Source organism: Amblyraja radiata, chromosome 45 (assembly GCF_010909765.2).
Source record: "Amblyraja radiata isolate CabotCenter1 chromosome 45, sAmbRad1.1.pri, whole genome shotgun sequence".
Taxonomy (NCBI): Eukaryota; Metazoa; Chordata; class Chondrichthyes; order Rajiformes; family Rajidae; genus Amblyraja; species Amblyraja radiata.
The window spans coordinates 1,499,571-1,513,646 of NC_046000.1; the positions used below are offsets into that span (position 1 = coordinate 1,499,571).

Below are 14,076 nucleotides of genomic sequence, written 5' to 3' on the forward strand. Positions count from 1 at the left end.
TTCGGTTGAAAGGAAATAGTAAAAATTGGAAAGAGCCCTGGTTTTCAAGGGAAATTGGACACTTGGTTCGGAAAAAGAGAGATCTACAATAATTATAGGCAGCATGGAGTGAATGAGGTGCTTGAGGAGTATAAAGAATGTAAAAAGAATCTTAAGAAAGAAATTAGAAAAGCTAAAAGAAGATATGAGGTTGCTTTGGCAAGTAAGGTGAAAGTAAATCCAAAGGGTTTCTACAGCTATATTAATAGCAAAAGGATAACAAGGGATAAAATTGGTCCATTAGGGAGACAGAGTGGACAGCTATCTGCAGATCCAAAAGAGATGGGGGAGATATTGAACAATTTATTCTCTTCGGTATTCACCAAGGAGAAGGATATTGAATTATGTGAGGTAAGGGAAACAAGTAGAGTAGCTATGGATACTATGAGATTCAAAGAAAAAGAAGTACTGACACTTTTGAAAAATATAAAAGTGGATAAGTCTCCAGGTCCTGACAGGATATTCCCTAGGACATTGAGGGAAGTTAGTGTAGAAATAGCAGAGGCTACGACAGAAATATTTCAAATGTCATTAGAAACGAGAATAGTGCCCGAGGATTGGCGTACTGCGCATGTTGTTCCATTGTTTAAAAAGGGTTCTAAGAGTAAACCTAGCAATTATAGACCTGTTAGTTTGACTTCAGTGGTGGGCAAATTAATGGAAAAGATATTTAGAGATAATATATATAAGCATCTGGATAAACAGGGTCTGATTAGGAACAGTCAACATGGATTTGTGCCTGGAAGTTCATGATTGACTAATCTTCTTGAATTTTTTGAAGAGGTTACTAGGGAAATTGATGAGGGTAAAGCAGTGGATGTTGTCTATATGGACTTTAATGAGGCCTTTGACAAGGTTCCTCATTGAAGGTTGGTTAAGAAGCTTCAATTGTTGGGTATAAATGCAGGAGTAGCAAGATGGATTCAACAGTGGCTGAATGGGAGATGCCAGAGAGTAATGGTGGATGGCTGTTTGTCAGGTTGGAGGCAGGTGACTAGTGGGGTGCCTCAGGGATCTGTGTTGGGTCCACTGTTGTTTGTCATGTACATCAATGATCTGGATGAAGGTGTGGTAAATTGGATTAGTAAGTATGCAGATGATACTAAGTTAGGTGGTGTTGTGGATAATGAAGTAGATTTCCAAAGTCTACAGAGAGATTTAGGCCATTTGGAAGAATGGGCTGAAAGATGGCAGATGTAGTTTAATGTTGATAAGTGTGAGGTGCTACATCTTGGCAGGACAAATCAAAATAGGACGTACATGGTAAATGGTAGTGAATTGAGGAATGCAGTTGAACAGAGGGACCTAGGAATAACTGTGCATAGTTCCCTGAAGGTGGAATCTCATGTAGATAGGGTGGTAAAGAATGCTTTTAGTATGCTAGCCTTTATAAATCAGAGCATTGATTATAGAAGTTGGGATGTAATGTTAAAATTGTACAAGGCATCGGTGAGACCAATTCTGGAGTATGGTGTACAATTTTGGTAGCCCAATTATAGGAAGGATGTCAACAAAATAGAGAGAGTACAGAGGAGATTTACTAGAATGTTGCCTGGGTTTCAGCAACTAAGTTACAGAGAAAGGTTGAATAAGTTAGGTCTTTATTCTATGGAGCGCAGAAGGTTAAGGGGGGGACTTGATAGAGGTATTTAAAATGACAGGGATAGACAGAGTTGACGTGGACAAGCTTTTCCCATTGAGAGTAGGGAAGATTCAAACAAGAGGACATGACTTCAGAATTAAGGGACAGAAGTTTACGGGTAACATGAGGGGGAACTTCTTTACTCAGAGAGTGGTAGCTGTGTGGAATGAGCTTCCAGTGGAAGTGGTGGAGGCAGGTTCAATGTTATCATTTAAAATAAATTGGATAGGTATATGGATGCGAAAGGAATGGAGGGTTATGGTCTGAGTGCAGGTAGATGGGACTAGGGGAAAATAATTGTTCGGCACGGACTTGTAGGGCCGAGATGGCCTGTTTCCGTGCTGTAGTTGTTATATGGTTATAAAGACAGTTCGGGAAAGGCAGGGAACTACAGACCAGTGAGCCTAATGTTAGTGGTGGGAAAGTTACTGGTGGGGATTATGAGAGGATCCACTTGCACTTGGGAAGGCATGGACTGAGGAGGAACAGTCATGATGGTTCTTTGCATGAGAAATCATGCCTCAAGAATTTGACTGAGTTTTTCGAAAAAGGTACCATGGAAATTGGCGAGGGAAGGGCAGTAGATGTTGCCACGTGGACTTCATCAAGGCCTTTGACATGGTCATGTATGGTACACAGGTCCAGAAGTTAGACCATAAGGGATCCAGGGTGAGCTATTCAATCAATAGAAAATTGGCTATAGACGTGGTTGTGTCGAGCTGTTTTAGAGTTTGGCCTATGACCAGTGGGGTGCTGCAGGGGTCAGTGCTGGGTCCACTGATTTGCATGAGTATGCGATTGCCTTGGTTGATGAATAATAAATTAGTGTTACAGTCGACTGTGAATAAGGTTATCTAAGATTGCCACAGGATTTAAATCAGCTGGGACAGGGGCCCGAGGAATGGCAGATGGAACTTAACTTGGACAAGTGCACAGTGTTTTATTTTGGCTGAACAGTAAATGTCACTAGACTGCAGGAGGGATGTGGTTTTGCTGGAGAGAGTACAAAGGAAATTCAGCAGGATGTTGCCTGGACTGGAGGACTTGAGCCATGGGGGGAGCTTGGAGAGGCTGGTCTTGTTGTCCTTGCAGCGAAGGAGACTGAGGAATAACCTGATGGCTGTATGTATATGAGGTTATGAAACACATGGAAGGGTAAATAGTTCAATAGGTAAATAGTCAATATTGTTTTCCCATGGCCGGTGTTTCAAAAACATGAGGGGACAGGTTTGAGGTAAGGCACGTGGATTTTAAAGGAAATCTGAAGGGTTTTTTTACACGGGGATTGATTGATGTCTGAATCATGTGCCAGAGAAGGTGGACTCGGATACAGTCACCGTGTTTAAGAGACATTTAGACAGATGGATAACTAAGTAAGTAAGTAAGGCATAAACGATGAAGTCCCAATGCTAGAAAATGGGATTAATATACATGGGCAAAAAGATCAGCATGAATGCGGTGGGCCAAAGGCTCCATTTATTGGCTGGATGACTCTGTCCATCTGAATATAAAATGATCATATTTGGTGGGGAAAAGTAGCAGATTCTCCAAACATATCACCAACTATTTGTCCTGGTACAACCACATTGTTACTAGGGCTAAGGTGCCACAACAGCGCCTCTACTTCTTCAGAATAACAAAGCATTTTAGCAGCTCTCCAGTGACTATCAATTTCTGCTCATGCACCACTATAGAAATCATTTATCCAGCAGCATCATAGCTTGCTGGTCTGTCCGGTATCGCAAAAAATGCAAAGAGTTGTGGAAACGGTCCAGTCCAACACAAACCAGCCTGCTCCATCAACTTAATCTACAGCTCATGCTACCTCAGGAAAGCACCCAACATAATCCAAGGACCACTCACAACCTGGTCATTCTATTTCCTCTCCTCTGCTGTCAGGTAGAAAATATGACAGTTTCAAATCACGTAGCAACAGATTCAAGAACAGCTATTTGCCCGCTGTTATCAGACTGTTGACACCTTTCATATGTTTCCAATCTTCCAATTCACCTCGGTGTGGCCCCTTGCACTTAATTTTATTTTTGCACTAATGTATTTTATGAGTGAACGATCTCCCAGCATTACATGCAAAATAACTTTGTCACTGTACATTGCTACATTTGACAATAATAAATCTACTCCAAAAACCAAGAGATGACAAAGGCCTGAGGTTCACACAGATCTTAGGGTCCTGGTGCATGATTCTCGCATGCAGACGCAGACAGAATTAGTGAACTTAACAGGTTACCTGATGTAAGGGAGTGGGGTTGCAGAAGGCTGTATGCATAACATGTAGGTGATTTCAACTTCCGTTACACTGACTGGGTCTGCTATAGATTCGAGGCTATGTGGACGGGGTGGAATTTGTTAAATGCGTCCAGGAACGATTTCTCAAGTAATATGTGGAAGGGCCTGACAGAGAGGAGGCGACACTGGGCCTCCTATTGGTAAATCAGGCAGAGCAAGTGACTGAAGTGTCAGTGGGGAGCCAGTGACCATAATTATATCAGTTTAATAAAAAACAAGTAAATACATTATATTTCAGACATACAGTGAGTTGATACCACAACTGGAGTCTGTGTCGGTGGTTGGACTGTTTAAAATAGAGGGTCGCTCATGTATGAAAGAGGCGAATCCGATTCCAGGGATCAGAGACTCTGAGGAGCGGCGGAGTCAGCGAGTTTAACAGTTACTGAGCTGGGAAACTACACGTAACCCCCGAGAATCCACAGCACGGGTCGATCGTCGAGGTAATTCCACCCTGGGAACTGTGCAACGGGCCACCTGTCTGAGCTGTGAATGTGCAGACGTGAACATTGTGTCAGAGAGTGTGTTGAAGGGGCGGGCGGCTCAGGCTGATGTCAATGTGTTTGTGGGTCCGAACACTTTGCCGGATTTCCCAGCCCCACTGGTGAAAAATGTAAAGCTATCAGTGGCACACGATCGCCCCACTTCCCAGCTCAGTCCTGAAGTTGGAATTAACCGGATAGTTTACGTTGGTTTCGATATTTCTGACGATAAGCAGCGAGCATGTGAGCGATCGGGGCAGAGAACGCCCTCAGTGCAGCAGTGAAACCGGGCGAAATGGAAAGCGCTGCCTTTAATTCCTATCAAATCTACTGGACAATAAACATTCCGGTCTCAGAGATGTACCGAGACCAGTTTAGGTCTCCGAGCTATCTGATTTTAATTGGAATCGGAGAGTTTTTGAGGACAGAGAAACACAGCGAGGCGAAGGGGCCGTGATCTGAGAGCAGGATGTCTCCGCCCCGTCCGCTCGCTGCCTTTAAGTTGCGCTGTGCCGCCGCCACTCGCTTCATTTCTCACTCAGTCCTGAGTGTCGGAGAGAATCTGTGCAGAGTCACCGACATGACCGATACCGCAGCCGCCGAAGCGGCTCCTCAAGCCGTCCCCGCCGCCCAAACCAAGGCTCCCAAGAAGAAGAAGGCGCCCGCCCGGAAGAAGGCAGCCGGTCCGAAGCTGGGCGACCAGATCGACAACATTGTGGCGGATTGCCACGATCGCCGAGGGATGTCTTTCTATGCAATAAAGAAGGGATTGGCCGCCAAGGGTGTGGATGTGGAGAAGTGCCGCCACCTGATCAAGACGGGCATCAAGAGGAAATTAGTAAACGGTTCCCTGGTTCAGATCAAGGGCGTGGGCGCCTCGGGTTCTTTCAAGACCGGTCAGGGAGAAGGCGCCGTGAAATTGGCAAAGAAAGCGGTTCCAGCAGCCAAAACCTCGAAGAACAAGAAATCAACGTCCAGGAAAACCCCGACCAAGAAATTACTGGCAAAAAAATCTACCACCAAAAGATCATCGAAATCTCCCTCTAAGAAAGTTGTGGCCAAGAAACCAGCGCTTAAACAAATGGCGGCGAAGAAATCATCGCCCAAGAAGGCGGCGCCGAAAAAACAAAAAAAGGCCGTAGTCAAAAAGGCGAAGGCGGCCAAGAAGCCGGTAAAAGGCCAGGCGAAGACCAAATCGGCGAAACCCAAGAAGGCAGTGACCAAAAAGTGAATTATAAAGCGCACATTGTAAAGACCTGAACCCAACGGCTCTTCTCAGAGCCACCTACATCTCTCAGGAAAGAGCTGATCCAGACTCAAGCTATCCCTGTCCCAAGACAAGCTCAGTGCCAGTGGGGACTCGTTTAAATTACCGGGGGTTCCTTGTAACTCGCTGCACCACCCACCCCTCCCCCCGGTATCCAGTATATGGAATACAACTAAATGGTATGTCCCGGCTAAACCTCACTCGGACTGGGCATACGTTTGGCTTCAAGCTGAGTTCAAAGCCGTTTCCTTGTCGGTGAGACAATAACACTGACAAAATCCCCGCCTCAGAGCCCATGCATCAACTCAGTAATATTGCCAAATCATCCGTGTTAAAAGCTGCTGAACGCTGTGGGGTGGGCGATATCGGCAGAGGGAACGGGCTCCGAGGATGAACCGGAAGGAGACAATTTAATTTGACAACGATAATATCACTGACTGACTTTTACCACGGAATGTCTGTCTGAAAGTTTGGCCGGAGCGCTAAATTTCGGGTGGTTTGTGGGCAAACCGTTTGAAAAATGTTTTCAGGAATCTAGGACGTGGAGCTGGAATATGAGAGGAAGCTGTCTGTCACTTTGTCTCCTCCTCTCCCCGCCTCTCACTCTCTGCGTATCTCGGGCAGGTCGGGGCGCTGCGTATAAAAAGAGGCAGCACCAGTTGGATTATCACTGAGCAGCGATTCGAGTGAAACAGCATCATGTCTGGTCGAGGGAAAGGAGGCAAAGGATTAGGCAAAGGCGGAGCAAAGCGGCACCGCAAAGTGCTTCGCGATAACATCCAGGGCATCACCAAGCCAGCTATCCGCCGCCTGGCTCGGCGTGGTGGGGTCAAGCGGATCTCGGGTTTGATCTACGAGGAGACCCGCGGGGTGCTAAAGGTTTTCCTGGAGAATGTGATCAGGGACGCGGTCACCTACACCGAGCACGCCAAGCGCAAGACGGTCACTGCCATGGATGTGGTGTACGCTCTGAAACGACAGGGCCGCACTCTCTACGGGTTCGGCGGCTAAATAACTACCCCCTTTATTCCAACACAAAACAAAGGCTCTTTTAAGAGCCGCCCACAACCTCACAGAAAGAGCACAGTCTAGGGAATTAGAGTAGATGCAGATAGAAATGTGTTTTATTAAACTAGTTATTCCACCAATGAACATAAGTTTTTAGCTTAATCACCGCGGTCATTAGAATGCAAAGCCGATAGTAAAAGATCATAAACAAGACAAGGCGATGTCAGTTTCCCTTTTACCGATATACCTCATGATTAATGCAGCAACAGGAGGGTCGACTCCAAACCGTTCCCTGGGTAAGTCGCTTATTTCCAGTCACGAGCAGAGCTGAATTCCGTCTGCACAGGGATCCGGTCTGTAAATCCGCGCCGCATATTCAGTCATGATTTAAGCGAGAAGTTAAAGTGGATTTGATATTAAGTTGACAGAAACTGAATTCAAGTTGAAATTCAACCCACAACCAATGATACTGCAGTCCGTGCTCTCTGGTTGGCCGAGCTTTCCCCACCCCACCCGGCCGGCCTCAGACCTTCTGAAACAGCCGCCTGGTGCTGACAAACCTGCAGCCACTCGCAGGGATGGGACACCGTGAGTGACATCTCTGCTCCATCCATTCAGAGGCTGTGGGCCGGCCCTTCACCGACGCTTTAAAAGCGGGCCCCAGAGCCGGCTCCGTCATTCAGTCCCTGTATTTCACACTGTGCTTCCACTGTTGAAGGAGAATGGCCCGGACCAAGCAGACAGCGCGTAAATCGACCGGAGGGAAAGCTCCTCGCAAACAGCTGGCGACCAAAGCGGCGCGGAAGAGCGCTCCAGCCACGGGCGGAGTGAAGAAGCCTCATCGCTACAGGCCCGGCACCGTGGCTCTGAGGGAAATCCGGCGCTACCAGAAATCCACCGAGTTGCTCATCCGCAAACTGCCCTTCCAGCGCCTGGTGCGGGAGATCGCTCAAGACTTCAAGACAGACCTGCGCTTCCAGAGCTCGGCCGTCATGGCCCTGCAGGAGGCCAGCGAGGCTTACCTGGTGGGGCTCTTTGAGGACACCAACCTGTGCGCAATCCACGCCAAGCGAGTCACCATCATGCCCAAAGACATCCAGCTGGCCCGCCGCATCCGCGGGGAGCGCGCCTAAACTCCACCTCTCCACCAACAACAAACGGCTCTTTTAAGAGCCACTAATCCGGCAGAAGAAAGAGCTGGGACTTTCTAATGTCCTTTTACATCAATGTTCTCTTCTTTCTGCGGGCTTTTATCTGAATTGATGCCGCAGACACTGTTGCTGAGTGGAGTCTGACTTCAGTCATTCAAGTGTAACTGGTTTCGATGTAAATGCCAACACGGCTCATAATGGTGTGTACACGACCAGCCCCTGTTCGCTCTGCGCCCCCTTTTCTCACGCGCTCCGGGTTCAAGGACAATAAACGCCTTTATTACGCACTTTCCACGCGCGCCCCTCAGTCGCTGATCAGTCCTTCCACAGACACTGAGTTACACCATCTCCATAGTGATCGGCGGGCGGCGCGACTCACCTGTTGCAGCGGCCCCTACTGTCTTATGTCTTTTTTTTTATTTTTTGTCAAGTTAAATGTAGTTGTTCGTGTTTTTAATAGTGTTTTTAACTGTGTATATGTGGGGGGCGGGGGAAACTTAAAAAAAATCTCTTCCCTGCACGGGAGACCCGACCTTTTCCCTGTCGGGTCTCTGTTGTAGTTGGGGCCTAGCAGCGTGGAGCGGCCTCCAGCCGGAACGACCTGGGGGCTCCAGTCACGGAGGCGGCGGAGCTGCGGAATTACCATCGTGGGGCTGGCCGGCCTCGGTGCGTGGGGAGCGGTGGTGACTCGCTGCTGCGGCCCGACTCTGGATCTCGGAGGCTCCAGCAATGCAGCTTCTGTGGACTGTCGGGATAGCGGGAGCTCGCGGGTCCGGGTGGAGACCGCTTTCCGGAGCTCCCACAACGCAACTTCTCCAGCCCGTGTCGCGGGGTTGGAACGACCCGGAGCGGGGCCGTACATCGCCCGGCACGGCTTAAAATGGCCGTGGGACTTATCATCGGCCGCCTGGGGCATCGACATCGGGAGAAAAATGGAGAACAGGGGAGAGAAAAGACTTTGCCTCCAGTGAGGAGTAAATTGAATTGTGTGTATGTCTGTTGGAAATTGTCTTTGTTTGTATGGCTGTGGAAACGGAGTTTCGTTTGAGCCTCACTGAGGTTCAAATGACATGTAATAAATATTGTATTGTATTGCATTGATGAGGCCGGTTGGAGGGACAAAGGCGGCGACCACATACTCCAACTCCAAGTAACGACCCACACAGCGCTGACGCTGCTGACGGAAATCCTAATGGCTCTGCTCACGCACCGTCTCACTGAAAGTGTTGTGTTGATATTTGGACACCGCATTGATGCAACTGGTTCGATATTTCATTCGCAGGCGATAGTACTCATTCTGTGTAATTTGATCAAATTAGCCGTCGAAACCACGGTATAATCTACATGCGAGTACATTCCTGCCCACCTCATTGAAACAGAAACTTCACCCTCGCCTTTCTCGTTAGTTTGTTTCAATCTTCATACACTTCTCTCAGTGATCCATCCCTTCAGATTGAATTAACGTAAACAAGATGTTTGTGTGTTTGTTGCTGCTGCTGTTTTAGTTGTGACGTGACTGACTTTTAGTGACTGCATTCTGTTGTTTTGAACGTGTGCGTCCCGGTTTCTATTCGAGAAACATTGCTGCGACGGCTCCGAGAGTCATTAGACAATCGATCGTCAATAGTCTAATGTCCTTTATGCAAAGAGCGATCTCTAACATGTTCTATGAATAGTGTTTGTACCCATAAGTTAGCAGTTTAAAATGGTAAGAATGCATTCTTAAAAATCTCTCAGGTAATTCATTCACATTCGGTGTGTCTTGTTGGTGGGTTAGGATAGAATAATTGGGATGCGGGGATCCAGTATCACACACATATGTGCAATTATTTTTATTTTTTTGACTGAAAATACATTTTCTTTTTGGGCAGGCTTTCTGGTTGGCCGAGCTTTCCCCACCCCACCCGGCCGGCCTCAGACCTTCTGAAACAGCCGCCTGGTGCTGACAGACCTGTAGCCACTCGCAGGGATGGGTCACCGTGAGTGACATCTCTGCTCCATCCACCTGTTATTTTGGGGCCAGGCGGTTATTTTCCGCGCATCTCCGGTTGTTGTCTGCTCATTGGAGAAAGAGGCAGCTGTACGATTGGCCTATTTGAAATCACCAATGAGATAAAGCGCTGCGCCACCAATGGGAAGCGCTCCACCGCATTCCTCTAGAAGCTACAAGAAGGGCGAGTGCGGGAGGATTTCCTCATTCTTTGTGCGTAGAAGTTGGTGGAAATGACTGGACGAGGGAAAACCGGCGGCAAAGCCAAGGCCAAAGATCCTATTGCGGAGCGCTATAGGATCTTTGGCCAAGGCTAAGCCCAGGTCACGCTCGTCCCGGGCCGGACTGCAGTTCCCGGTGGGTCGTGTTCATCGGCTCCTGAGAAAGGGCAACTATGGTGAGCGGGTGGGTGCCGGAGCCCCGGTCTATCTGTCTGCTGTGCTCGAGTATCTGACGGCTGAAATCCTCGAGCTGGCCGGCAACGCGGCCCGGGACAACAAGAAGAGCCGCATCATCCCCAGACACCTGCAACTGGCCGTCCGCAACGACGAGGAGCTCAACAAGCTACTGGGAGGGGTGACCGTCGCTCAAGGCGGGGTGCTGCCCAATATCCAGGCCGTGCTGTTGCCCAAGAAAACCAGCGCAGCCTCTGGCACCAAGAGCAAGTATCATCGAAACCTCAATCTAACGACCAAAAGGCTCTTTTCAGAGCCACCTACAGTGTCTATCAAAGGGCTGAGCACCGGCTGGGTATTTCCGTTCAGAGGACCGATTCGTATGTCTTGTGTGGACGCGCCTCCACTCGCGCGTCTTGTTATAAACCACCCGGGCTAACTCTCACTCCCCGTTACGTCCTCATGAATAAAAGCATCATCTACAGCAAACAACGATCCACTACTGTCCGGGTTCCTCCACTGTCCCCCATTCTCATGTTCGCCAATTACATGTTTAGTTCAGAGATACAGCGCAGAAACAGTTGAATACAGTTTCCACGCCGACCAGTGATCCCCGTACACTAACACAAGCCTACACTCACTACGGACAATTTACACATTTTACGGAATTAATGTAGGAAGGCACAACATATGCTGGTTTACACCGAAGATGGACACAAAATGCTGGAGTAACTCAACGGGACAGCCAGTATCATGTTCTCTCCCAACGGGTTCAATGGGGCCCGAGTGGGGAACTGGGGAATTTCAGAAAGGCCGACAGTTCGATTGATTTGATTGATTACTTTATTGCTTTTCCAGACTATCAATCCGCAGAGAGTTAACATTTAATAGTAAGATTAAACGAGAATTTACCAGTTTGCAGTTTGATCTGTATTTTATGAGGAGTTACGATGAGGGATTACGTCAAGAAGCCCGCCAGGCGCATGCGTGTCATTCTTCAAAGCAGCGGTGTGGAATCACAGATAACTGTAATGACTAAACATAGTAAGATTAGAGAAGAGGTACCAGTTAAGTATATGATCTGGGTGGGATCGGAGGGCACGTAATCCCTCATCGTAACTCCTCATAAAATACAGATCAAACTTCAAACTGGTAAGTTCTCATTTAATCTTACTATTTTACTTCGGAGTCACGTGAGTGACTACGTGAAGATTTTAAAGCTCTGTGATTTAATGCCGTGGAACGAGTCCATGCATCACGTCTGCCTTGACTGTTGGGAGGATTGTGTTAACATAATTTGGACATGAATTCGACATTGAAATCATTAAATTTTTAACACAAGTTTATAACCCCTTTATATGGGTTTAAATTAATTTACAGAACTTAAATTGTTTCTGCAAATGTTACAGGTTTCATTACTGGTTTATTACAAATAATTGGAATGTTTTTCCCCTCCAGACCATCCTGCTGCCTTGAGGATTTGGTCCATTGGTACATCCAACTGTATCGCTGCCGATGTAGCTGCAGCCCTGGTGGAAAGAGATTTTTAAAATTTTAGTATCCACCCCAGCCTGTGTTTAGCAACTGTTTCAGCCATCTTGAGATGGTCTGGACCGTCACTCTTGGTGTGGTTGCTAGTGGCTGATAAAAAATGTGCCTTTTCATTGCCTCTTAGGATATTCGTTTTCTCCATGTGTAACCACAGATGTTTTATTATACACAGGCGGTCATCTGTTGGGTATGACCTAATTGTAGATAGAGGCCTGCTGATCCCTTTTTCTGTTCTGCTTACTATCTCATAAATATGAAACGTAATATTTTCCGTTGAGAAAGTCATGTTGTCCAGTCTTGTTTTGCAGTGACTGTATCCTCTGTGCCGTGACCAATACCATTAGCATGACAGTTTTAATGTCGGTCTGTGTAAGGACAGAACTGTTGCTGGAGAACAATTCCTGAGCATCTTCAGGATTATACTCACATCCCATATATGGGAGTATCTGGTACTCCTCAAAGGCTTTGTACCAGTGGGTCAGTTCCAACAGTGTAATGGTCTGTCCCCTGCCATAGGTAAGTCGTAGGGCACTTCTGGCGCAGTTGATGGCGCTGTAACTGAGCCCCTCATCGTAGTGGAGGCCTGCCAGATATTCCAGAACAGGTGGGATGTTCATGTCTCTGATTCCATGTTTGATATCACTGGGAACCATGGTTGTGTAGGCCAATCGGGTACTACCAATTCCAGATGCAGAGTCTGTTGTATTTCCTTAATACCCGACTGATGAGGCAGGAAAGGAGGGAATGCGTAAATAAACAATTTCCCCTCCCCTCCAATGCAGCGAAAAATGCATCTGTCGCCGCTGCCCCAGGGTCTGGTTCCTGTGTAACATAACTTGATAACTGGGACCTGGTGTCTGCCACTGAATTTAGTCTTCCTGGTAGATAAATGGTTGATATCCAAATATCTTTCTGGAGACACCATTGCCAATTTGTGTGGCCAGATTGTCACATGATGTCGATTTGTTTCCACCCTGTGGTTAATGTATGCTACCACGGTGGTATTGGTATTGGTGGCTCCGCACCAATTGTACTGGCATCAGTTTGTAGTACCATGGAAAAGGTTACTGACGATGCTTGGATAGGAACAAGGCCAGAGTTATCTATCCACCATTTTAGTTCCATTTTAGCATGATTGGTAGTTTCACAGATCTGTCAAAGTGACCTGCATAATTTAGAGTGCTTGTTTTTTGCTCTCTGTATGTTTTGGTAATGTAGAGGTCCAAATTATGTGGCTGGAAAGGCAGCCATCTTTATGCCAATTACTTTGGCTAACAATCTGATGGATGGTTTGCTGATGTCAGTGAGGTTTTTATAAGCCTCTATTAAATCTGTAGCCTTTCCCTTAGGCAGAGTCACCGACATGTGAACTGAGTCAATGGCGAAACCCCAGGTAGTCCATAGTAGTGGGAGACGTCAGTTTAGATTTAACTGGATGAAATGAATCCCAGTTCCCCAAATAACTTTTTTGTGGCTGTTAGTTAGTTTTGCCAATTCCAAAGTTTTTGCACATAATGAGTATGTCATCTAAATATGCCATGACCATGTGTATACGTTTCCGTAGAAACGCTTGGGCTGGTTTCAAAATTTTTTGTGAACAGCCTGGGCTGATGATAACCCATTTGGCAGTGCTTTATACTGCTAGAGTTGTCCCATCCAGTTGAATTTAAGTAACATCTGTGGTCACCTCGTATAGGCACTGAATAGTAAGCATCTTTTAAAATGATGCTGGCCATTGAAGTAACCTTTGGGAATTAATTGTTAAGCAGTAACAAAGGTATCTATTTTGTTAGATCTATGATGATGCGATGACCATCATCTTTTTGTTTATATATTGGACACGGATTTTAATGGTTCGTGTTGAGTTTTCTCAATTACACCTTTTATGTAAAGCCGCTTCAGTTCAGCTTGCGCTTTTGATTTCCTTTATCAGAAAGCACGAACATTCGGTTCAGTATATGTTGAACTGGAGGGCTGTACTTGTGTATAAACTCTGTTGTATATCCATGGATACTGCTTAAGATGTAGATATCGGTTGTTATCATGCTCCATGCATTCAGAAGAGAGTGTTATCTCCACCCAATCTCCGTGCCCACTGTTTGTAGGGAACCAGACCCACCTACCTCCATAGTTACCAGTGGCAGGTTTACCTTTTTGTAGGTTCTTCGCTGTTGTAGCGCTGGGGTCTGGATTTACGGTTTAGTTGGCGTTGGAGGTCCCACATCTTCTGAGAAGGCCGGTCTG

General features: G+C 46.9%; 2 protein-coding genes across 2 annotated transcripts in view; both read left to right on the forward strand.

Moving 5' to 3' along the window:
- The first annotated feature begins 4,939 nt into the window (after window positions 1–4,939).
- On the forward strand, window positions 4,940–5,701 carry LOC116968407 (histone H1-like). Its single transcript, XM_033015183.1, has one exon. The coding sequence runs from the start codon at window positions 4,940–4,942 to the stop codon at window positions 5,699–5,701; it is 762 nt and encodes a 253-aa protein (XP_032871074.1).
- Window positions 5,702–6,425: 724 nt separating this feature from the next.
- Window positions 6,426–14,076, forward strand: part of LOC116968408 — a 51,551-nt gene continuing 43,900 nt past the window's right edge. Inside the window, exons 1-3 of the mRNA XM_033015184.1 lie at window positions 6,426–6,745; window positions 7,462–7,796; window positions 13,805–13,816. Of these exons, the coding sequence (XP_032871075.1) occupies window positions 6,437–6,745; window positions 7,462–7,796; window positions 13,805–13,816 (656 nt within the window). The 5' untranslated portion in view covers window positions 6,426–6,436. The remainder of the gene's footprint in view (window positions 6,746–7,461; window positions 7,797–13,804; window positions 13,817–14,076) is intronic.